The following is a 25,526-nucleotide window of genomic DNA, read 5'->3' as shown; positions in this document are numbered from 1 at the left end:
GAAAATTCTAATCTGGAAGCTATGTATTAAAATATACATGTACTATGACATCAGGAAATAATGATTGCAAAAAAACAAATTCTTGAGAAATATATTCAGCTAAAAGGATTCAGATTAGTAAGGCTGGATTTGTTTCATATATACATCAGAGGCTAAAAAATTCCAACTATTACCTAAATTAGGCAGGACAATCAGTTTTCTGTGATCTATATATATCAGGTACCATCTTTTATTCAGTGGTCCGGCAGCTTGGCTACTTAACTAACTACTATCCCTGATTATGATGATTCTGAAAGACTTTGTCGTATAAAGTTCAAGCGAGGATCAGTTTTCTACATACTAATAATATGTCTCGGATTCGATCCCAAAAGCCTACTCAAGTACTTTAATGTATATAAATATGAAAACAAATAGACTGAATAAACTACATTAGTAGATCAACAATCGTTTTCATTACAGATGTGTATTGCAATGCCTCATGATCAGTCCAATAATTTAAAATCCGTATGAAGTCACTGTATATACTTAATCTACAGCTCCATGTGGGGTTCTTAAGATATAATATGAGGATGGATCAGTTTATCACGATCCCAGTGTGATTAGGTTCGGTTTGTTAGCTTAATGGTCGAACATGTTCCAGACAAAACTTCATTATAATACTCATTGTTACGTATAAATATTAAATAACATCTACTAACCTGGTACTTTAACACTTGTTTGCGTCTCAACCGGAGATTTCATTTCAGGTTATTCAATTGCAGAGCGCTTCTGGATTCTGCATATCATTTCAGCGTCTCCACTGAATACTTTCATATCTTATATTGAGCTGTCAAAAAACAGGCTCTATTCAATAGAAAAAGAATGATCAAGTAACACTTACAGTTGACTTCAAATAAATAAATTTACACGTTTCCAAACTTCTTCTGTTCTTGCATTATATATTCAAGGAACTGAATTATTGTTTTAGTTGTTCTCTTTTCGACACCTAATGCTTCCAACCCGCATACATTATATAAATTGCGCATGTGATGGGTAGGAGTTATGTGCAGCAAATGATCGAATTCATGAATATAAAAACAGCAATTTGCAAGAAATTGTACTTTGGGGTTAATAAAATTGACCTGGAACTATAAAATGCATCCTTGGTATATATCTACAAAGCTCAGTCATATTCTACAGCACAGCAGTAGTATTATAAATATGGTTATAGTGAAGGAGTAACATCATGATGTAAATAGAAAATAGTTGTCAAGAAAAAAAGAACATCATGATAATGATAGGTTATTAATATTATTAAGTACAATGATTAAAGAGAAGCTGAGATTGTTGATCATGACTTGCACAAGAAGATTTAGGCAGGAAGTTAGGGGTTTTGGGCATTAGAATCCGCTAATATTAGTGTTTGGTAGTTAGCGGATTGAATTAGAGGTTTGGATCAAAAGCCAATTTTGAAAAAGCTACTTTGAGGAATTTTTTGGTTTAGAGATTTTGGTTTATGTCAGAAAAAACTAATCAATCAGCTATTTACCAAATGGTTTTACAAGAAACTACTAATTCAATCCACTGGTCAAAACATTTAATTCAATCGGCTAGTCAAAACATCCAATTCAATCCGCTAACAGCTAACCGCTAACCGCTAATTCCCAAACATGGAATTGAACTTTAGCTAACAATTGATCATTTCTCAAAAATATACATTCTGCGAAGAACCTCAGGGCTTGTAGTGGTTAGATGACAGAAGTGTAGTAGTAGTTAGGCAAGTGTGGTGAGTGGTGTAGTTTAGATTCAGACTTATAATAAGCTAACTTGTTTTTAGCGGAGAGGTCGCAGTAGCTGCAACTGGAAAAGAATACTGCTTCTTTGAAAATAGGCTTCCAGAATTTCACCAGTAGTTTTATACTTTCTCCACTGGCCTTGTTGGAGCAAGATATTAAGCGGGTGTATTCGGTTCAGATTGTTAAATATTTTAATGAATTTAGGAAAATATGCAAATTTTAATGAATTGAAAATGATTGATATAAAATCTCGTAGAATTGATGTGGAGTCTCACCGATTAAGGAAGATTTTCCGCAAATCCTCCAAAATCTTGTACATTTTAGTCGGATTTTACAAATTACAAGCTACCAAATCCTAAACTAATACTACATGTTAGCTTCCGATCTTTAATTTTCTTAGTCGTGGATGGAATAATATGAGCAATTGTTGGCGAGGAGATGAACATGCATCATACATGCACCAGTCAGTCACCATCCCATTCCCAGTAGGATACCGTTGGAAGATTACCCCATGGCCAATGGTATTTGCTAGAATGGCCCATGGTATTCGCTAGGGTTGTAACCAAATTAGTATTAAAATGAATTGTTGTATCTTTCGTTAATGCTTTTATATTATTAAAATAATTTGTTGTTATTCAAAAAAGATAAAATGATTTATTTTGTCTTCTATCTGATCGGTTCTAGATTGTTTTGTTTTGAGAGTTGATATGGATTGTCACATTTTGAAAGATTAATTCATTAAACTGTACAAGATAGACTCGAAACTAGTCTATATTATTCACATAGAGGAGAGGTGCAATCTGTTTGCATGAACTAGCCGATATTATTCACACAACGGAGAGGTACAATCTTAGTACATGACCTATCTGTTTCGGGCTAACTCAAATATCATGCCACATCAGAAGTGGATTAGTGATTGCATCAGGAATTCATGATCTTTTATAACAATATACTTACTCCTCTCAAAGCCATATGAGAGCGTAGAGGCATTTTATCGATTTTCACCGATGGAAAATTGCCAAATCAATTTATTTTCTTTGCTTTATTTTTGTTTTTTCAATAATACTCCGCTCATACAAAGATTTCTATTTTTCATTTGTATTGTTTGTTTGATATAAAAAGTTGTTGTGAATTTTATTTCCTATTTATTTGGATTTTATTTATTCTCTTCTTATAAGGGCTTGAATTTTTTTTTGTACTTTGATGTGATTCAATATCGGGGAAGTTAGATTTGCCAGATTTTCAAGGGTTTGATTCAGTGATAAAGATTTATGAGATTGCAATTACGATCGATATCTCAAACTGGTTGTGGTGAGATTCAATTATGATCGATATCTTAAACTGGTTGCGGTAAAACAAATATATATACATGTATCAACTTCAACAAATAATTTGATTATGCTTTCATAAATACTAGATTAATCCGATATATGATTCGTTTTATATTTGTTCGACTTGATTGTTTTTTAAATGTCATATAATTTTTCATCATTGCGAATTCATCATCAAATTCAAATGCTCTTATACATGTATTCATATTTAATTTAATATTAACTAAATTTTGGAGATAAAACAAAATTTTATGTAACTAGTACAAAAGGTAATAATATAATTATGTATTTGAATTTAATTATCAGAAAATAATAATATATTAATGTTTTAAAATTAAAATTAAAATAATATATTAAAAAGTTTTGGTTATCTGAATTGAGTATTATTTATTGTCTTTATCAATAATTAAATACGAACAATTGGGGCTGAGTCAGTGTACGGTACATGAAATCAGAAGAGTTTCAGCATCGGAGTTGCTTCTAGGGCTTTGATCGGAAGAAGTAGATGGACGGAAACATGGAGATTTCAGTGGACAAGCTTCCAATTAAACGCCTCGAGTCCATCGAAGAGAACGGCGCCGAACGATTCCCCAAGTTACATTTTACCAATTACATCTCTCTCTCTCTCTCTCTCTCTCCCTCTCCCCCTCCCCCTCTCCCTCCCTCCCTCCCTCCCTCTCTCTCTCTCTCTCTCTCTCTCTCTCTCTCTCTCTCTCTCTCTCTCTCCCCCTCTCTATCTGTATTAAATAATTATCTGTATGTGCAGTGAAGTAGGATACGAAGAAAGGAGATTGAATTTGATTCATCGTATCGATTTTGGGTGGGCAGTGGATAGAGAAGATTCAGCTAAGAAGCACAAAAAAGACACTTCTGCTACCACCACTACTTCTAAAGACGCTACCAAGCCCTGGCCATGGAAGAGCCTTGTCGAGAACTTGCAAGCAGCTCATCAGGAGCTCTCCGTCATTATCGATCTTATTAACACTGTTTGTCTCCGCTCCCATTTCTCCCTGCTTTGTTTCTGTACTGTCTTTTTTATTATTAGGTATTTGTTTGAATTAATTAGGTCTGTTGTGTATCGCACTAGATAGGTTTTGCTGGATACTGGTGAATTTTAGGATCGAATGTTGTCGTATCGTATGTGCATTGTTAAATTGGTGTTGATTTTGGTATTTTAGTATAGGCAAGTTGCATCATTGTTCTTCAAGTAATTGTAAGGAAAGCAGCTCAAATCAATGGTTAATTTATGAAGCGATTTAATCTTTTTTTTTTAATCTTATATTGATTGATATTTATAAATCTATTAACTGTTGAATTATTGATTGTATATATTTGAACTTGTTAAGATATCTAATATATAAATGGTCTAGTTTAGTTGAACGGTGATTATATATTATTAAAAAGTATAATTAAACCATTAACAGTAGAATGGTTCCGGTTTTTGTTATTTTGGATTGTTGTGGTCCTGTCCGGTTCGCTTTTTGGCGGATTTTAATGAATACCCTTGTTGATATTACATTTTTGTTTGACTTAATTACTGCACTATAATGTGAAAGTGGTTGGGGTAGATCTGAGATCATTTTTTTAGCTATTAGTGCTTGTACATGGATAGGTCCTTTGAATTACCTTCTTTTAGCTATAAAATCTTTGCACTGAAATGACATGGAACAGTTTATGAGAAATATTAGCTAAATCTATAATGACATTGTTTTGATTGGTTGTGAATAGGTTGAGGTTAATGACGCTGTAACGGTGGCCGGTATGACCAGGCCAAAGCAATTACCTAATGAGCTATTATCTGATCTTGCTGTTTCTACAGCAACAAAATTACAGTGCTACAGGGTAAACACCTTTCCTTTTACTGGTGCCAAGATATATAATGCTACTGATTGAACACAAATCTACATTTTAAGACCTTCAATTGCTCAATCATTTTCATTATCAACTCGCTTACTTGGTTATCGAAAATTTTCCACTCATGGGACCACTTTCTTGAACCACCTCCTGGATGTTATCTTATCGTAATTTCTGCTTTGATGTTTGGGGTGGAACGTAATATTGGTATACTTGGATCACTATCATTTAAACTTAAATAGACTTTTCCTGTCCAATGTTTTCTGCATACAGCATCTTGGGAAATACTTTAAGCAATCTGCTAAAGGACTGGAACAGCAGATTGCAAGGGAAGCCAGATTCTATGGTGCTCTAATAAGGTGAGCATGTGATAGATATCTGTTTTACTGTTCAATAATTGTCTCTCTTGGCCTCAACTAGTGCTTAATAAATTAATGGATCACCTTTTAAGTTAATTTAGCTATTACTTGTAAGATGTGTAGGGGTAGAATTAATATTAGGCTACATCATTTTTTAAAACTATGTTGCACACACACACACACACACATATACATGTACATGTATATATATACATATATAGGGTTGCACTCCACACAGAACACTTCAAAAAAACAACACAAAACACTATTATAACACTTCATTTTTCATAAAAAATGATTTGGTAAGATTACAATTACGGCTCCAGGTCCCTAGCATATGTATGCTGGGGACCTGTTAAAAAGCATACAGGTTCCTGGCCGTTGGATGAATATCCAGTGGCCAGGATTAAAACAAAGTTTTAGTATGTCCAGCGCTAAAATAGCGCTGGACAGGGGAAACCATGTCCAGCGCTAAAAAAGCGCTGTACGTGAGAAAAATGGGTTTTTCCCGTCCAGCGCTAAAAAAGCGCTGGACATACTAAAATTTTGTTTTAATCATGGCCGCTGGATATTCATTTTACGGCCAGGAACCTGTATGCTTTTTAACAGGTCCCCAGCATACATATGCTAGGGACCTGGACCCTACAATTACATAGTTAAACACTAATTAAACTTAATATATGAAATAATTAGGATCCCACTTATGTAGGAATGTGTAGTTAGGTGTAATGTATGGAACAATATCTTATAACTTGCATCTTGGATTGACAAATAGGCTGCAGCAGAACTGGAAAGTTAAACGGCACCGCATGGCCGCTACTCCCGGCAATGAGGGCTTTTATATTGATCTTTTTGACAATTCTTTATATGATCCAGCAGCTTCATTTCGCCCATCTACCATGTCCACCGTTTGGGTTGAGCATGATGCCGCAGGAATGCTGGCTATTAATTTACCACAAAAGGCAGTTCGCTCTCTTCAGTTTGGATTTCTATGCAGGAATTCTGATACTGCTGCAATTCAAGCAAGTAGAATTAAAGCTGTAGGTTCAGATCAGGACCCTGCTGGAGAGTGTAAGAAAGAACCTGAGAGTGATGATGATTGTGTCAAGAATAAACATGCTATCCTCCGTGAGGTTCATAGGGCTATCTTTGATGAACAAGTAAGCTTATTTGCTTTGTATCCCCTGCATACTGCTATTTACTCTTATTTATTGCTTTTCTTAAATTTGTACAGGTGTTTGATTTGGTGAATCGTGAGGCATTCAACCCATCATTAGGTGTGAATATAACTGGAATACGAGAAAATTATTTAGAGCTAAACTTAAGTCAAGGAGCCTCTGTCTTTATTTCACTTATGCCGCACAAACATGAAGATCGTGTGGCTGATAGTGCAGATAATCAGAATTCAGAAAGTGCTCTAGTTCGTTCTGAATTTTTTAATGATTCTAATGCAAAAGACAGAACGAAAGATCCTAGAAAGAAGTCTGTCTTTCCTAATAGAGTTAGTTGTGAAATATTTCTTCAACAAACTTTTCACGAGCATGTGTTTGTACAAGCAAAGAAGAGAACCACTTCTGGTGGTAAAATGCACTCTGGTCAGCCTACAATTGATCGTTCAAACCTGCTTGGTCATTTTTGCATGTCTCTGGCTCACAGGATATTCTCAAACAAAATCCTTAGAGAACTGGACGATCTGGTACCTGTTTATTCTTTTGTTTTTTTTGAAAACTGTTACCAACATTTGGTCTTTTAACATAGATCTAAAATTTTCTGAAGAAAACAAATGAGAATAATATATGTAATTAAGAGTTGAAATTTTTCTTTGACCCAAAGGTTTCCAGGGTGCCATATGTTCATTTGATATCTCATCCAACCTGGAATTCTCGGACATCCTCGTGGACGCTCTCTGTGGATGTGCCTCAGTCTATTATATATGCAAGTTGCCAAACCCAAAAATCAGACAAGAAAGCCAAGACACAATTCCGAACCAAAGTGTTGGTGAATGATTGCATCAAGGTGGAAGGGGAAGGTGCTCCAAATGTTGTAGGCCTGTTTAAAGGCACCTCTGAAAGAATATGCTCTATAAATAGATATGACTGTGATTTGGCAGATCTTCCAATGATACTTTTGCAACAGGTATGTCTACTTTAGTATTGTAGCAGTGCTGAAATTGTTTTGACATAAGTCAGCACTTCATGCAGTTCTTACTCATAAGTTGGATTTGTACCGAATATGCCGATGTTTGTGTCCTCATCGGGTGTACTTTACAGATGTCGAGCCTAGCACATGTTATTGACTTATTTGCCTAATAATTAGTATTATTACCTTTATCTGTACTAATATCTAGTTGAGCATATGGTTCATGTTAACATGTAGTACTGTACCCTATTCTAGTTGAGCATATAACCATCTAGTTGCGTATTACCCTTATCTGTACTAAATATCTAGTCATCTTTTTCTGTTCAAATATTTATATATCAGTGTTGAGTGTTGACATTATGTAAGTTCAGCCTTGCTTACAAAATTTAACACATTGTCTGGGGTGCCTTTCCTGGTAGATTTATATGTCTTGGGCTACATTGTAATAAAAATGGAGATCATGTTCTGAATACATGAATCAAAATGTAGACAAAAAATATTGTGCTCTTATGTAAGATGTATGTAAACAGATTGCGTGATGCCCTTTTCATTTACCTTTTAAGGTCATTGTTTAACTTGCAGTACTTATGTATATATTGTCACATATAGATTGCTAGCCAAATTATTCGATGGCTTCACGCTGAAGCTTTGATGGTGGGTATTAAAGCAAACAGGGACTTCTTGTGCTTGTCCTTTGAGCTAGAGCAGGGTGAGACCCTTGGTCTTGTGGCACATGTGAACCCTGAAGATCCCCTTGGATGCATTTCCTGGTGGTTGGTCATGGATGATGGTTTCACAGAGGAAGGGAAACTTCAGTCACAAATTTCTGACACCCACAATAGAAAATTCCTGGGTCACTTGTCTTTGGATGTGTTATACTCAACGTTGCTGGACTTGGTTAGCCTGTGCAGTGGTGGTAGTAATCATTGAATGTGCACTTTTTTACTTGCAAAAGCCAGCGGAAGAAAGTGTGTGATGCTATATCATTGGCAGGTTGTATACCTTGTAATTTTTGTAGTTTTTTTTTTGCGTCTTTTGGTTAAATGATGGTTTAGTTTCTTGACTTTAGCAAATGATTGTTTAGTATACTCTCACATTATAACAGAGTTATAGTCGCTAGATTTGTTCTTTAGTATGACATTAAAAAAATTGAATGAATCCAAATTTATGATATTAATGATGGATCATCCCCAGTGATTAAGTTCTGCAGTGGTTCATTCCAGTTGTGCTTTTATTCATGTTTTTGGCCACAAAATCCTTTAGACTCTGGTTGCAGTTATATCAAGGATGTACCTGAGATGAGTCGAATTGTGCCAACTCAAGCTTGGGTCATAACACTAACTAGCCAGGTTCGACCCTAAGCTGTGTTCAAGGTTAATATTCTGTTCAAGTTTTTTTTTTTTTGATAATGCAAGTTGGGCTTGTCTAAATACACATTGTTCGGGAACAGCTTTATTTATTTATTATGAACCTTATGCAACTACCTGAGCTTCGTTTATTTATATATTGTTTATATGCTTTGTGTGGTTATATTTTGTTTATATTGTCTATATGTTTTGTGGTGTTTATACTCTATTTTGTTTACATGCTTTGCATGTGAACCTATGTAAAACCCGACTTCCAGCGTTATAAGTTAGAAGCATTTATTAGTACCGTTTGTGTAAAAAGTCAAGTACTTATAAAAAGATGATAATACTAGCTTTTGTTTCATGGTTTTTAGTTCTTTCCCAAACACTTTAATCACTTATAAGTTTTAATTTGTTTCTAACTTCTGCTTCACTTTTTTCTTTAAGCAAAAAACACTTATTTTAAGTTCACTCAAACGGTCCCATGATATATTTTAAATTTAAGTTGTAAAAAAGAAAACCTTGACATGTTTTTACTCGCCGAGGATATGGATTAAAATTAGGATTCAAAAAAGGAGTCGGGTTCTGTGGAGGAGGAGAATCTTTAGTGATCACAAGAACCAGCATTGAATTATAAAAAAGAAGAAATGAACAACAATCATAAAATATACCTATATTACTCCCGTCACGGTAATAGTCAAAGTAAACGAACATGGTCCATAGGATGTATAATGCAATGACAACAAATGTGATGGGATGCATTATGCATTTAACAAAATTATGAATAATGAAGTGATTTTGACTTCAATAAGGAGGATGTAAATTGCAATTAACTCTAAATATCATCACATCTGGTCCATTGCATCAATTTATGATTCTAGACTTCTAGTCAGAACCCCAAGCAACAAAAAATATTTCTTAACAGGCACCTAGGCCTTTAATCCCATATAAATAAAATCTACAAGATGGAGTAATCTACCAGGGGTTAGAAAGATGCAAACTGAAAATTGAAGAAACAAATAAAGTAGGATAAAAATTGACAAATGTCGCAAGCTCTTACTAATCAACAGATAAATGAACAGAATATACAAATTTTAGAACCACCTAAATAATTGTACTGGGTTTAATTATACAAATGAATCGTTGCTAGGGGCAATCTAAGGCCCTCTACAAACAAACATCCTTAGCTTTTTTAAGTTCAGTTTTACCCAGCTCCATATTTCGTGAGGTAAGACTCTGCCAGTGATAAGCACTTCTCCTTTTGCCTTTTGAATTCATCATACCGCAGAAAGAAATAACCAAGATAATCAAAATCAATTGGAGACATCCTCGCCTGACAGTTAAACCAAAATGCCAAAAAGATTAGAAAAATTAGGAGTGCCAAAACATGGCCTTTAACTAGTACTCGACTAAATTTTAAAATTTCAGCTTGTTTCCCTCAAATATCAATAGCTAAGTGTCCAATCTCACGAGTCATGCCTGAGTGTCCTCCACGGGTACTCAAGTGAAATTAGAGTCGGGATAACTTATGTACCTGGATCAATGCCCACAGAGCCCAGTACATGTGCGAAGCTAGCATGTAGCAATTTGTCTCAACGTATAACTCTTCCAGATCCTTTTCTGATACCTATTAGATTCAATGTGCAACAGTGTTTATGTCAGTTAACACTTTATCTGGTGTCAATGCACATAACATCCAAAAATAAAAAATGTATAATCTTTAGTTTCCACAGTCCAGTGAATTAACGCAACAATATACACTGATATGTTTTTGATGATGTAATATCTGGAGAAAAATGAACCTTTGCCTTGTATACACATACACACTTAAAAGGACAGTGCTTCCCACAGTTGCAAAACAATCATCAGCTTGTTTAGAAGACATATATGTGTGCATATGCGCATCTCAGCATCAAGCATTAACATTTACCTTTGTTTAGTTCAATAGTAAAAAGACAGAATACAGACCCTTGGCTAATTAAAAATGTATAAAAAAGATGCTTTGGATCACTTCATATAATACTCATTTTGATGCTACAATTCTCATAAAAAATGATATTTATTTTATGATGCTGCTTGATACAATTAAATAACAATGCATGATATTACTATAATTATGGAAGCTGATTATGAACCACTAACAATCTACCCAAATGATAAGCTATATGTATGAAGTGGAACAATGAGACAATATAACTCAAAGATAACACAACTGTTCTCTTCCCTCACATACCTCTTGGGGTTTGTCGGGTTTTAAATAATGCTTGAAAAAATGATATTGCTCATCCCTGTTTGGGTACCTATATAAACGGCATGCCCAGAATTCAGGTTCAAATTCAGAAAGCATTGACCATAACATAAAGAATTCGAGGAAAGATAGCATACAAGCTGTAGTCACAGTCATAACCAGCATATTCATTGAAGTGATTTCCAATGTCGAAACCTCTGTAACTGTATGATCCGTATTCAAAATCAATGAAATAGAGTTTTCCTAGATATTAAAGGAAAAAAAGTGGTTAGTGCTATGGAGCTCTTTAAAAATAATACTCATAAATGGAAACTTTAACTTCATGCTTGCAGCAAAATTAATACAAAAGGTGACCACAGACATCATAGAAGCTATAGCACAGGGGCACATGATCAACTGGTATATTATGGCAGAACTTTGTTTCAATATCTCAAAATATATATAAAAAGCATTCATAGTCAAATTGGATCCATGTACCTGATTATGTGCCGAAAAATAGGATTGAGATGAGAACAATATACTATATGTAGCAAAAAAGGAATATTGATGCCAGGAGAAACAAGAGACTAAAGACACAATGGGAAAGGTGTACCTAAGGAATCTACAGAAGAGCGCAATGTTACATGTAATAGAGAGGAAGGGCATGTATACCTTCATCATCATTAAGCATCAAATTCCCCGAAAGCAGGTCATTGTGAGCAAACACGACAGGAGCATCAAGACGACCTGTCAAATCCTGTCCCAAAATCACCAAACATTTCTCGACAAATAAAACTAAGTTCTTTAAAGGTGTGAACAGAAAATCAAAATTACATGACCCCTAAACAAATTAGACTCTTGAATTTCAAAAATAAAAGCAACGTAATGCAACCGAGTTCCAAAATTACAGGGCTTCAGTTATTTGCTAATGTTTGAAAGAGACAATATGTATACCCATACGTAAAAGTATCTCTTGTGTAAAGGCAATTTTCACCATAATGAATGATAACCATGTGGAAATACAAAATACTGCATATCAGAGTTACTAAAAGCATAACCAACACCTAAAGTTTGGCCACACGAGCAAGAGTGACATTAACAATCAGGTAAATCAAAATTTTAAGAACCAGGACGGATAAACACTGGCACACTGGTACATAATATTATATAAATACATATGATGTACTAGGTACTTATATTAAATAATGAAATATACAATAAGCTGAAAGACATAATGAAAATTTTCAAATGATCAGTGATCATGCATTTTTGAGATGTGTATGCTAGGCGACAAAATTTCAGCATATTAGCTTGTAACATCATAACTATTAGACAATTTCCCCGAGAGAACCAGATGTAAGAATCTTGGTGACCAATAACTACTGTACATTACAGCCATAGTACACCCATAACTAAAATGCAGCACATTACAGTAATCGCTTGTGCAGACAAGCCAAGCTTCCCATTATTTAGTTATACAGGGTTCTTTTTCAGTTAAATAATTTAAAGACTTCAAATTTTATTACAATAACATCACATAATCAAACAATGTTGAGTTGAACTTGACTCATGTGATCCATTAAAAAGAGAAGGAGAACATAGTGTCATTGCTCAGAAAGCGATTATAACTTACCTTGAGCTTAACAAGTTCGGCATGTATTTCTTTAAAGTCTACAGTCTCATACTTTTTACACTTTTCATTATCAACAAATTTAAGATTTGATGCTGCACGTATTAGAAAATAGACTTTAGATGACATAATCAATACAGGTAAAACAGCCCAACTTGTAGCTATCTGTTACAAGATAAAGTAAGATACAATACCTTGCTTGAAAAATTTAAAGATGTCATTCCACAACTGAGGTTCTTTAGAACCAGGAACTTCCACCTGGTGAAATTTACGAAGTTGCTTTGCAATTTTTGCAGCTAGGTCTGGCTTTCTCATGTCTGTTGAGAAAGAAGGGCAACAACTTGTCAAGGTTACAAGCATATTGGGGAGAAAAATAAAAATCAGTTTTAAAGTAAGATACAGCTTTAGAAAAAAATCCTATCATAGAAGATAAAACTGTGTCAAATCACTAGTATGATAATACCTAAGGGGACCAAGGTACGAGCATGTATAAATGACTGGACCATGCCATTTCCAAAGACTCCAAGCAACTTGGCACCAAATCCTGCAGCTGAGAGGTACTGGATGGCCTAAAAATGACATGAGGTGTCATATTACATCTTAAACTATCACTAGTGCCAAAGTCACACTGTATAAGTTAACTACAATTATATATTGAAGGCGAAAAACATTGCATTGATTTTTTCAAAAAAAAAACATTATCACTAATGGTTATGCTTAGTGATCCACGAAAGGACATAGTATGCAGTGAAACAGAAAACTTTCTATCTTGAAGATCTGGTCATACTGCTAATATACATAGCACAATAGATTTATCAATATACTAGGTTACAAATAATAAATTAAACTATACACTAACAGGATTTAATAAGTCCTCCAATCCCCCCCCAAACCCCAAAAAATAGGAGAATAGAAGGATGATATAAAGCTTTTAGATACATAAAACTACACTCCATAGCAAAAAATTAGCAACACACCTGCAGCTCACGTTCCCGGTTTATAACATATTCAGTATTTGGGCCATACAATCTGAGTGTCATCTTGATTGTGTTTCCACTATCTTCTTTAACAGATACCTTTAGCACTGCAATGGGGAAAAAAAATTACTAATAAACTTGGACCTGAAAGAGACCCGTGAAACCTGCGATTGCCAATAATCAAATAATTTCTGATTGCAAGATACAGAACAGATAAATGGCAAAGATGTGGAAGCAAGATATATATAGTTGTTAACCATAAACTGATATATATAACACTACCCACAGAGATTTGTTATGCCACCGGACACCGTCTCTATAGAGAAATCTGACTCGTCTTTGTTTGACCAGTTTTTGAAAAGATCCTTGTATAGCTCTCTGTTTAAATAATTACACCCCACCAAACTCATTAGATTGCAAGAAAAAAAAATGCTGAGTCAATTTTCCAAATTAAAATATTATAATTGGAAGTCAAATCAGATCTAAGATAATGACTATAAGACACACACTGAGGGAGGAGACGTAAAAATGAAATCTACAATCAACCAGACTTGTAGTGCAATCAATTCTCCTGACATTACATCATTCGCCGACATAATAACTGTGCCATATTACTTCCTAATTCCAGATTATAATGATGCGAGCGAGAGGTAACAATTCAGTTCATATTAAAAGAGCTGTAGAGGTAAATCCGTTAATCAACAAGTTTAAAGGTAGTTGGCATGGCATAATATAACTGTATCTTATTCTTAAATATTGTAGTGGAGTACGAAATGTTAATCATATGAACATGGTATTGAAGAACATGCTGTATTTCGAACTAAGCCAGATATAGTATTTACTTCATGAAACTTATAAGCCTCGAAGTCTATCACTTAAACAAATAATTAGGAGAACCTGGAGCAAACTACAAAATTGTTGAAGTAAATGAAACTCACATCTAAGCGTAAATTAATTGATAGTTAGCTATAAGAAACACAAATTAAGATGGATTACACATCATTAGGAAAAAACAATTAAAAAATAAATTGAGCATGTTATATCAATATTATCCATCTAGATTCTGCAATTGAAATGTAACAAAATATAAATATAAGCTGAAGAAACTTAAATCTCAACGGATGTGTGTGTGTGTGTGTGTGTGTGTGTGTGTGTGTGTGTGTGAGAGAGAGAGATTATAGAGGGAGGGAGGGAAGGGAGGGAGGGAGGGAGAGAGAGAGAGAGATGATAGAGGGGGAGGGGGCGGGATACATACACGATGCGAGGTTTCATATCGGAGAGAGAAAGAGTATGATCAACGGTGAGAGAAGAATGAGGAATCTCGGAGTTGGAGCTCTCTCCAGCAACCTCAGCAATTTCCATGGCGTTCCAGATCTTTACTGCACCCATTTTTCTATCTATCTATATTTCTGTTGTGTATCCTCAATATATATTGCTCTGTTATTGGTCTGTCCTGGGATTTCAAATGTTTAGAGCAAGTCCAACACTATGCTAAGAGGTTCCCAAAAAATATTATAAAATAATATGTCTTAGTGATTTAGCACAAGATTTAGCACATGAGCTCCAATAGTACTCCCTATATCCATTCCCTATTATTATAATAATATTAAATTTAAACAACTTTGGTGTGGAGGAGAGAGGGAAATGATGTGGAGAAGAGAGAGAAATGAATATTTTAATGATAAAAATAGTTTAGGAGTGGCTAGCATATTCTAAAAATAGGGAAGGGGAAGCTTGTGCTAGTGATTTAGCACATCACTAGCATAGTGTTGGAGTGCAATTTTATCCCATATTCCCTATTTTTGGATTTAAGACTTGATTTAGCACATCTATTGGACTTGCTCTTACACCAAATTGCGAATTTATTGGATTCCCAGCCAGTTTATATAAAAAATGAACGAATCATTTAGACACGGAATCCATACATCATAGTTTGATATTTTCGAGGAAAACATAATCAACGGAATAAAATACCCAGGCTGCTTCCGTGGCTCAGAGGCGTGTGCAATTAGATATAGATTTTAAGAGAAGTGTCGCAAAGCGTGTGTAATTTTATAATTTAAAAAAATATTAATTTAAAATATACATAATTGAAAATTAAAAAAAGAAGAAATGCCTCTGTTATTTTAATTTACAAAAATATGGGCAAAATTAAATGTAAGAGGATCAAAGTGAATAATCATTTTTATTTAATATATACCAACGAGTGAATGGTTTCATTTTTTTTTTTAATTAGCCCAAGTAAATTATCCTTTGGAGGCCGTGGACACATCCCCTAATTTTTTTTTTAATTTTTTCATCATTTTAAATTTTATAAAATTATTTTCCTAAAATCTAAAAATATATAAATATTTTCCAAAATTTTACTTTGACACCTCCTCATAGTTTGGATCTCGATCCTTTAATTCTAATGTTGACTAATTTGAAAGTTACATATAACTAAATCCAAATTTAATATAATTAAACAAAAGTAATACAAAATATTCAACTATCTTGTCACACGTGCTTATATCACAACAAACTCTAATAATAATTAGTTAGATGAAGATTAATAAATTATTCAATTCAGTAATTGTTTCATGTGAATAGTAGTATAATGCTATCGTTTCGACTAGTTTTTATTTATTTTTCTCCATTTTACGTGAGTTCAATTTGACTGTTTCCATTTGCTTCTAATTATTTGGTATAACAAAAACTAATTCTCAGATTCAAAACATATTTCATCATAAGTGACCAAAAGAAAGGTTATACTCATCGTTTAAAAAAGTCGACTACACTTAATTACGTGTGAAAAATATATGAGTCCATGCGTTCATATTCAAATTTTCTAAAAATTGATTGATTTTTAATATAAATACTGAAATGTGTGGAGTAGGTATAGAGAAGATGGTTTAAAAACTAGTTTTGAATAAGATATTCTATATCTTATAATCGCTCAAACTACACAAAAATCTTTACAATGGAGTGTTTGGCCTGAGCTTTTAAGTCCGAATTCTGAATTTATAAGTTACAAACAAATATTCGTCCGATTTATTTAAAAAGTCAAAAATTATTTATAGTAGGCTAAAACTTGTTAATGTGTTATACATGTTGCAATGAAAGGTGAAGACCGCCCATCAGAATCTAACAGCCATAAATTAAAATTTGATTGCTTAAAAATTAGATATGATGGCCAAGAATTGGAGGTAGGACCACGACCAACAACTAATATTAATGTTTTGATAACAAGTTTTTTTTTTTAAACAAAATACTTATTATAGAATACTTGAAGAATCATACATAATCGTCTCCAACAAAATCTGAGGAGGAGACATAAAAATTTCGCAGCTATTGAGCTCACAGGATAGCCTAGCCATTTCATGGGCTACACTGTTTGCTAGCTTTTTAACAAAAACTAAGTTGAGGTCACTCCGCTCGGCCAAAATCCCTCTGCACTGTTGGAATATAGATCCAAGCTCCAAGTAATGCATGGTATTCCTCTTCACAGCACTAACAGTGAGCATGGAATCTGTCTATATGATTACAGGGTTATTTGAGAATTCTTTCGACCATGACAAAGCCTCCAACACACCTACTGATTCTGCTTCTAAAACAAAAACTTTGCCTCCGATTTTCATTACTTTACCTGCTACAAACTTCCCTTCATGATCTCGTACCGCCATGCCAACTGAATAGTGATCTTCATTCTCTCGAACTGAGGCATCCACGTTGATCTTTAGACACCCAGTATCCGGGGCCTTTCACTTGACTCTGTCTTGAGGAGAATCAGGCACTGATATGTTACCGTTAGAATTTTTCTTCCTCCACACTTGACGCCAATCTATAACATGTTTTGAACCTAATGCTACTGCTGTTGTAGGAGAAAGAACTACACCCTCCCAGACTCTCCTGTTCCTGGCGAATCATATGTTCCATGGGACCGTAGCGATTGTTATCAACTTCTCGTGAGGCTCAATACTTAGTCTCTCCAACAACCAATCTCGAGTAAATTCAACCTCATCCATATATAGTTCCATCCCAACAGAATTCCAACAATTCTTTGCGAAATCACAGTCGAAGAAGATATGCCACATGTGCTCGGCATCTCCTTCGCACATCGAACATTCAATTGGGACTGCTACTCCTTTGTACAGAAGTCTATTCTTCACAGGTACAGTATTCCTGCAGAATCTCCATAGAAAGATCTTTAGTTTATGCGGGATATTCAACCTCCAAATCTTACCCCACTCAAGAGACTGTGAAACACCATTAGCTCCAATGTTCTGAGCATGCCAGTATTTATACCCCGTTTTCACAGTGTATAGACCATCTGCAGAATGGTCCCAGGCCAACCCTGTCTATTGTACTTATCTGTGGAATACAAGTTGTGAGAATGGCATTAGCATCACAACGATCAAAACTTCTGGTAACTTTTGCTACATCCCAAGTTTTTGTTCCCTGAACAAACAAATCATTTACTTTTCCTTGAGCGATATCAGCTGGGTAAGACTTATCTTCAACATGATATCCATCTTTGCCCCTCAACCACGGGTCTTTACAAATATCAATTAACTGACCATCACCTAAAACCCACCTGTACCCCCTCTTTAACATCTCCTTAGCTTCCCAAATACCCTCCCATATGTAGCTTGAGCCTCTATTATATCATGCTTTCATTAAATGACCCTCTGGGTAGTACCTGGCTTTGTAAACTCTTGCAACCAACGAGCCCGGATTGCTTAAGAAATTCCAAACATGTTTTCCCAAGAGTGTTAAGTTAAACCCGTGTAAACTGCGAAAACCCATGCCACCTTGTTTCTTTGACATACTCATTTTATCCCAAGGTAGCCAACGGACACCCTTTGTATTTGTAGAGTTGGAGCTCCACCAATATGCATTCATCATCCTCTCAATTTCCTAGGCATAGAGTTTTGGTAATAAGAAAACACGACATGCAATATGAAGGAATGGCTTGTGCTACACTTTTTATCAACACGGCTTTACCAGCTCTCGATAACAATTTAGTGCTCCACTCTTGAATCTTCTTACCCACCCTGTCTTTTAAAAAACTAAAAACCGCCTTTTTTGATCTGCCAATTAGCGATGGAAGACCCAAATATTTGCTGTGTCAAATGTCCTCATGCACACCAAGAACTTCTTTCAGCTCGTCTTGCTTATCTCTTCTCACGTTTGAACTGAAAAAAATACCTGACTTTTGAAAGTTCACTGCTTGGCCAGAATAGAGCTCATAGGAATTTAGAATTTGCTTAATCGAGTGGGCTTCCTCAGTAATAGCCTTGAAAAAAAGAAAGCTGTCATCGGCGAACAGGAGATGGGTGATAGAAGGAGCTGTAGTACTAATTCTGCACCCGTGAATAGTTTCATTTCTGGCTGCTTCCCTCAACGAATTTGAAAGGCCTTCAACACACAGTAAAAACAAATAGGGTGAGATGGGATCTCCTTGGCGGAGTCCCCTTGTCAGCAGAATAGGGCCTATAGTTGTTCCATTGAAAGAGACAGAGTAAGAGACCGTAGTAACACAAAGCATGATCCATTTGATCCACACTTCGGAGAAACCCATAACACGCATTCGATCTTGTAAATACTCTCATTTTACTCGATCATAGGCTTTACTTATGTCGAGCTTCAAAGCGACATCCCCATCTTGACCTTGTTTCTTTCTGTTCATGTAATGAATTAGCTCAAAAGCAACAAGAACATGGCAAAGAAATATAGTACAAGTTGAAAGTAAATTTAACTATGGTGAGCACTAAGATCTTCTAAATCAGTAATAATCTTTAGCCTCTCTCTTAACCCTAGTTCTCTCTAGCCTCTTCTTGTCGTAGCCATCTGGGGCTTCCATTGGTTTTCACCGATAGAGAGCCCCAAATCAGTTGATTATTTTATTTTCTTCTTAGTTTTTGAATACACTTCTTCTCGGAGAACTAAGACCTAAAATCATCAGAGATTTTGTTGTCTTTCTTCCAAGCGGGTGGGTTCAATCTGATTTCTCTTGTTTTTGTGGTTCTGCTCCAGATCTATTCTCGGGAGAATTCTTAGATCTAAAACCATCGGAGATTTCACTGTCTTCTTCTCTGTTTCAAGCGGGTGGATTTTTAGTCTGATTTCTCATGCTTTTGTGGTTCCACTCCAGATCTAAGGTTTATTTATCATTAGTTATTATTGGTTTGTTGTAGTCTCTCTTTGGTGAGAGTTCGGTTGTTTCTCTCCTTGGTGAGAGTTTTGGTTTTTCTCTCCTTTGTTTGTGAGAGCATGATCTTTGATTTAGTGATAAAAGTTATCAAGGGATTGCAACTATGGTCGATAGCTCAAACAGGATTAACTCTTCAACAAATCGCGTGATTCCATGAAGAATGGATTAATCAGAATTAGTACTACAGCTCCTTAATCTCCACATACATGAAATACGGAAAGCTGCACCAATCACTTGTCCACCTCACTTAATCTCCAGTCTTCACATGCTGAATCTCTACAAAAGCTCAACAGAGTACACGCATGTGTAGTATGCGACTCCCCCTCTTAGTTTCTGTTTTCATTTTATTCCACCTAGTATACGCATTTAGCAGAAGTGCGGATACGCATACAGTGAATATATGTGATATTCTAGAGCAAAAGCACTTGAACGTTAGTGAGAATGGTGTTGCCTTTAAAGCAGTGTCTCTTTTCCTGTGTTCGTTTCAATAGCTGATGTTTTGATTTTGAATTAAAAGTGGGGTCACTGCACGCATTCACCAAATGCGAAACTGTTTGGGTAAAAAAGACACCTAGCCCGATAACTGTTATTTTGGACAACCTATATATAAAATACTGTTATTTTGGGCATTTTCTCAAACGGATAATACTAACATTTATTTAATGACTTCTACTTATTTATCAAGCACTTTAATCATTTATAAGGCTTAACTTGTTTCTAATTGCTACTTCACTTTTTTACATTAAGCTAAAAGCACTTAGTCTTTTAGCAAAAAAAAAATAAAAAAAAATAAAAGCACTTAGTTTAAACTCACTCAAACGGCTCCGTGACAATATTTGGACTTAAAATAAAACCGCTAAAACCAGCAAAAATAAATGGAAATAAAACCCTTTGCTACTTCCTCCGTCCCCCTCAATTGTTTATATTATGCGACTGGGGCTCGGCACACATTCGAATACTCTCATAAAATATAGTTTAATAAATTATTTTGAATATTTCATTCTTCTAAATAAATATTTACTATGTAAATTTATATAAAAAGATAAAAAAATTTAAAATAAGAAGTACGAAACTATATTTTATATACGTTTTAAAATACGTATCAAATAATAAGAAAATCTAAAAAAACGAGAGACAGAGAAGTAAATGGTAACCCGCACGGCTTTGGGCATTTGGCATTGTAAAGTCAAATAGTCAAGATAAAGTTTAAGACGCTTTGCTCTTGCATAGTCTTGTTTCATATTTCAACTGGGATCAAACAATGACATATCTTCACAAAATTATTTAAAAAAAACACTAATCTTTTTTTTTCTCTTTTCTTTAACCGTCTCTCTTTTTTTTCATCTCGACGGGGCTTCCATCGATTTTTCGGCGAAAAGCCCCAAATCCTCTCGTTTAATTGCTTGTTTTTGAGTTGTTCTTCCTTTTTTCATTGATTTTCTCAATACCGAAACTTTCGATTTTCGTTCTTATTCGCTTCTAGAGGACTTTTTGGATTTGTGAGGGGATCGATTATCTCCCGGTGTAGGTTCGTGGTGCAGATGTAATCCTCTTAGTCTGCAGTTGGATTTTCTATCGTGTGTTATAATTGTCGTTTGATTTTTATTCCTGATGAGAGTGTGTGATTTTTCTCTTATTCTTTTGTGAGAGTTGGTTTGGATTTATCCATAAAAGTTTTTCGGGAATTGCATTTGTGGTTGATAACTCAAACGGATTTTTTTGAAAAAGATGGTGAACACAAAGCAAAGATCTATAAATATACCATCGTCAATTTCAATATCGCTTATTTGTCTCATCTTGAGTATGAAAACATGCGTGTTAATCTATTTAGTTTGTTCGAGTCGATCATTTTTGTAGATACTGTATGGCTGTTATTTATTGAATTATCTTCTTCTCTTCAAATAACGTGTGATCAAACAATAAAATTTTGTTTCCCGGAAGGCAACAAATTCTGGCAAAGTGAAAAAGTGAATAAAAATTCAATCAATATGCTTTTCTTGTTTTATAGGGCGATGATTTTAATTGCTCATCTCATCCAGAAAAATGTCGAGAATTCGAGTCCTTGATGTTGATAAATGCGCACAGGATTAAATAAATTATTATTATTTAATTTTGTTTAAAAAGTTTTATGAAGATGCTATAATTATCGAAAAACAAAAACAGATATTTCGAAAAAGTGAAGTAGCGGAACAGATTACTGAAAGATTTGATATAAAGGGGCCGGAAACAGACGACAGGCTTCCACAGTGTTGGATACATACAATTAGGCGGCCCAACTTGCGTGGACAATGTCTGGGTCGAAAAAACGGTATTTAACCGTTTCAAAACATGCGCTTCTCAAACTAGGGGAGAGCGGATGCGGTTTCGGTGCAGTTTTTGGATAAAACTGCACCCGCAACCGCATGTTCTCGGTTTTAAAAATCAAAAACCTCAACTGCAACTTCATTGTCGGTTTCGATTTTGGTTTTAAAACCTCGGATTCGGTTCCTATCGGTTCGGTTTCGGTTAAAAAACCGCGTGAAAAAAGAAAAAAAATTGTTAAACATGAATAATCAAAATCTAAATAAAAATTATACATCCATCAAAAGTTTAAATAAAATAAAAGCATAATCTAAACCATAAATCTGCATAATATTAAGTCTAAATATCAAATCACACGTGAAATATAATTGAATCTTGCTGAGGAGTTGAACTTGTCATTTAAAACAGCAGAAATTTGACATATACTTGCTCTCTCTGTATGAACACATACTTTGGCCGGCCACATAACTATATAAGTGATCAATTTTAGTATGCCAAACACCAGTGTAAACTTCCAGCAATATAAATATGAGTAATAATGAATATGTAGGTATATTCTCTTATTTTAAAGAAATAAAAAATAGTTTTTACTAGTATTTAAGTCTTTATACTAATAATATATATATATATATATATAATATTTATTTTGAAAATGGGATCGGTTCGGGTTTTTTCGGATCGGTTCCTAGCTATAGGGGAGAGCGGATGCGGTTTCGGTGCGGTTTTTGGGATAAAACCGCACCCGCAACCGCATGTCCTCGGTTTTAAAAATCAAAAACCTCAACCACAACCTCATTGTCGGTTTCGGTTTCCTATTGGTTCGGTTTCGGTTAAAAAACCGCGTGAAAAAAGAAAAGAATTTTTAACATGAATAATTAAAATGTAAATAAAAATTATACATCCATCAAAAGTTTCAATAAAATAAAAGCATAATCTAAATCATAAATCTTCATAATATTAAGTCTAAATATCAAATCACACATGAAATATAGTTGAATCTTGCTGAGGAGTTGAACTTGTCATTTAAAACAACAGAAATTTAACATATACTTGATCTCTCTGTATGAATACATACTTTGGCCGGCCACATAACTATATAAGTGATCAATTTTAGTCTGCCAATCACCAGTGTAAACTTCTAGCAATATAAATATGAGTAATAATGAATATGTAGGTATATTCTCCTATTTAAAGAAATAAAAAATTAGTTCTTACTAGTATTTAAGTCTTTATACTAATAATATATATATATATATATATATATATATATATATATATATGATATTTATTTTAAAAATCGGATCGGTTCGAGTTTTTTCGGATCTGTTCCTAGCTATAACCGGAACCACGTAATCAGTTTCGGGTTCGGTTTTTAAGTTTGCGGTTTCGGTTCGATTTAATACGGTTCGGTTTTTAATGGTTTGTACCGGTTTCGGTTTCAGATTTATTAGGTTTTTTGCTCACCCCTACCTAGCTATAATCGGAACCGCAAAATCAGTTTCGGGTTCAATTTTTAAGTTTGCAGTTTCGGTTTCGGTTTCGGTTCGATTTTATATGGTTCGGTTTTTAACGATTTTACCAATTTCGGTTTCGGTTTCGGTTTCGCATTATTCGGTTTTTTGCATACTGCTGTACCATACTGTAAACTACATAACCTGTTTCATTTTGACGGTTTGAATTTTTGGCACGCAATTACGTCCAAATAGTTAGTTAAGAAATTGGTATTTAATATTAAGTGAAAATATTTATTAAATATATAGTTAAAATTGATTAAAAAATATATGATGAAAAGCAATATTAACTATTGAAAATGTTGGGATTAATATGATGATCGAGAATTAATATAGCTAAAAATTGGTATATAATAATATTTAATTTATTACATAACGAATTATTTAAAATAATCAGATTTTAAAATTTTTGTCTTAAATTTTATCGGAGATTCATAATTGAAGATTTTAGAATCATGGGGCCGTTTGAGTGAGTTTAAAATGAGTGCTTCTTGCTTAAAATAAAAAAGTGGAGAAGAAGTTAGGAACAAGTTGAGACTTATAAATGATTAAAGTGTTTGTTAAAGAAGTAGAAGTTCTAAAACAAAAACTAGCATTCCTGGTTTTTTATAAGTGAATCTTGACTTTTTACACAAACAGTACGAATAAATGTTTCTAACTTGTTATCCCAGAAGCTGAGCTTTTAAACTCTAACCAAACACCACCCATGTATGAAATGCAATTTTGTTGAAACAAAAACTTGTTTTTTATAAATGATTCTTGACTTTTTACACAAACAATATTAACCCAGAAGCTGGGCTTTTAAGCTCTAAGAGCATCTCCAAGAGGCTCCTAAACTAACTCTTAAATTAAAATATAAGGTGGATGAGGAAAAAAAGAGCTCCAAGAGGCTCTTAGTGGCTCTTAAAAACCTTAGGAGCCTCTTCTTTCTCCTTTTAACTTAAGAGCTACTAGTTGGCTCTTAACTTAATAAAATAATCATTTCCTCCAATTCTTACATTGGACTCCCACTACATGACACATGTTTGAATTCAAAATATATGAATAAAATATAAGTTAATAGCAAACATAAAGAGCATTGTTGGAGTTGATACTCTTAGTTTTGAAATGTAAAGAATTGGATGAGACACCCCAAAAAGGAAAGTGTAAAGAAATGGGTGGGACGGAGGGAGTATATTATATATGAGCCAACTAAGAGCAACTTCAACAGCTTCCCTATTTGGAGTCTTAAACCAAAATATGAGGAACATGGGAAAATAATCCACTCCAATAGTATCTCATAGGAAGTTAATTCCCGGATCCAACCAAACAAGCACTTAGTGATTCCCTCAATCACATCACTAAGATCCACTAGCCATGCCTTATCTTTAGGTAACCTCTCTCCTCTCCTAAATCTTATTTTATAATAAATTTTGAATACAAACATGTTCTCTCTTCACCTATTGCAATAATGGTAACTTTTAATAATAAAATAGTATATAAGGATTGAATAAAATGAATATTGTTGGAGGTGAGAATAGCTATTATTATCTTAAGTCACTAGGATCTAATATTTTATATTATATTTAAGAAATGGACTAAGATGCTGCTGGAGATGCTCCAAGAGACTATTGGAGATGGTGTAACCAACGCGACCCAGGTATGAAATGCAATTTTGTCTTTGACATGTATATATGGTTCTCATAACAGTACTAGTACTACCCTACACAGGTCCTGCATAAAAAAAGCGTGGGATGAGAGACCAGGCAAAGCATGCGTGGTTGTACCAAACGCGCTAATTGTTTGCAGATTCCATAGATTTCACGCGCGTAAGATGAAACTGAGTTTGTTAAGAGTTGTACGGAAGAAACCTGAAAGGCCACCTGTCTGTCTCTCTTTTCATT

At 34.5% G+C, this 25,526-nt stretch overlaps 2 protein-coding genes across 3 annotated transcripts; one reads left to right on the top strand and one right to left on the bottom strand.

Moving 5' to 3' along the window:
- Nucleotides 1-3,490: 3,490 nt before the first annotated feature.
- On the top strand, nt 3,491-8,638 carry LOC108219255 (mediator of RNA polymerase II transcription subunit 17). The gene is made up of 8 exons (XM_017392589.2): nt 3,491-3,700; nt 3,873-4,092; nt 4,835-4,948; nt 5,234-5,319; nt 6,095-6,479; nt 6,554-7,015; nt 7,153-7,455; nt 8,068-8,638. The coding sequence occupies exons 1-8, from the start codon at nt 3,612-3,614 to the stop codon at nt 8,386-8,388; spliced, it is 1,980 nt and encodes a 659-aa protein (XP_017248078.1). The 5' UTR covers nt 3,491-3,611; the 3' UTR covers nt 8,389-8,638.
- A 1,173-nt stretch (nt 8,639-9,811) lies between these two features.
- LOC108216041 (probable ethanolamine kinase) lies at nt 9,812-15,107 on the bottom strand. Of its 2 annotated transcripts, XM_017388698.2 has the most exons (11): nt 14,894-15,107; nt 13,925-14,016; nt 13,639-13,745; nt 13,125-13,230; nt 12,856-12,978; nt 12,665-12,756; nt 11,704-11,788; nt 11,190-11,295; nt 11,038-11,104; nt 10,339-10,431; nt 9,812-10,137 (listed from the first exon to the last, which is right to left on the bottom strand). In XM_017388698.2, exons 1-11 carry the CDS (start codon nt 15,025-15,027, stop codon nt 10,009-10,011), a joined length of 1,134 nt encoding a protein of 377 aa, XP_017244187.1. In that variant the 5' UTR covers nt 15,028-15,107; the 3' UTR covers nt 9,812-10,008. The 2 variants fall into 2 exon arrangements, with proteins under 2 accessions (XP_017244187.1, XP_017244188.1); XM_017388699.2 differs by lacking the exon at nt 12,665-12,756 and having other exon boundaries at nt 11,704-11,778.
- Nucleotides 15,108-25,526: the final 10,419 nt, after the last annotated feature.

This window comes from Daucus carota, chromosome 4 (assembly GCF_001625215.2).
Source record: "Daucus carota subsp. sativus chromosome 4, DH1 v3.0, whole genome shotgun sequence".
In the NCBI taxonomy this organism is placed as follows: Eukaryota; Viridiplantae; Streptophyta; class Magnoliopsida; order Apiales; family Apiaceae; genus Daucus; species Daucus carota.
The sequence above is the reverse complement of the archived record's forward strand: the minus strand, read 5'-3'. Positions and strand labels throughout refer to the sequence as shown.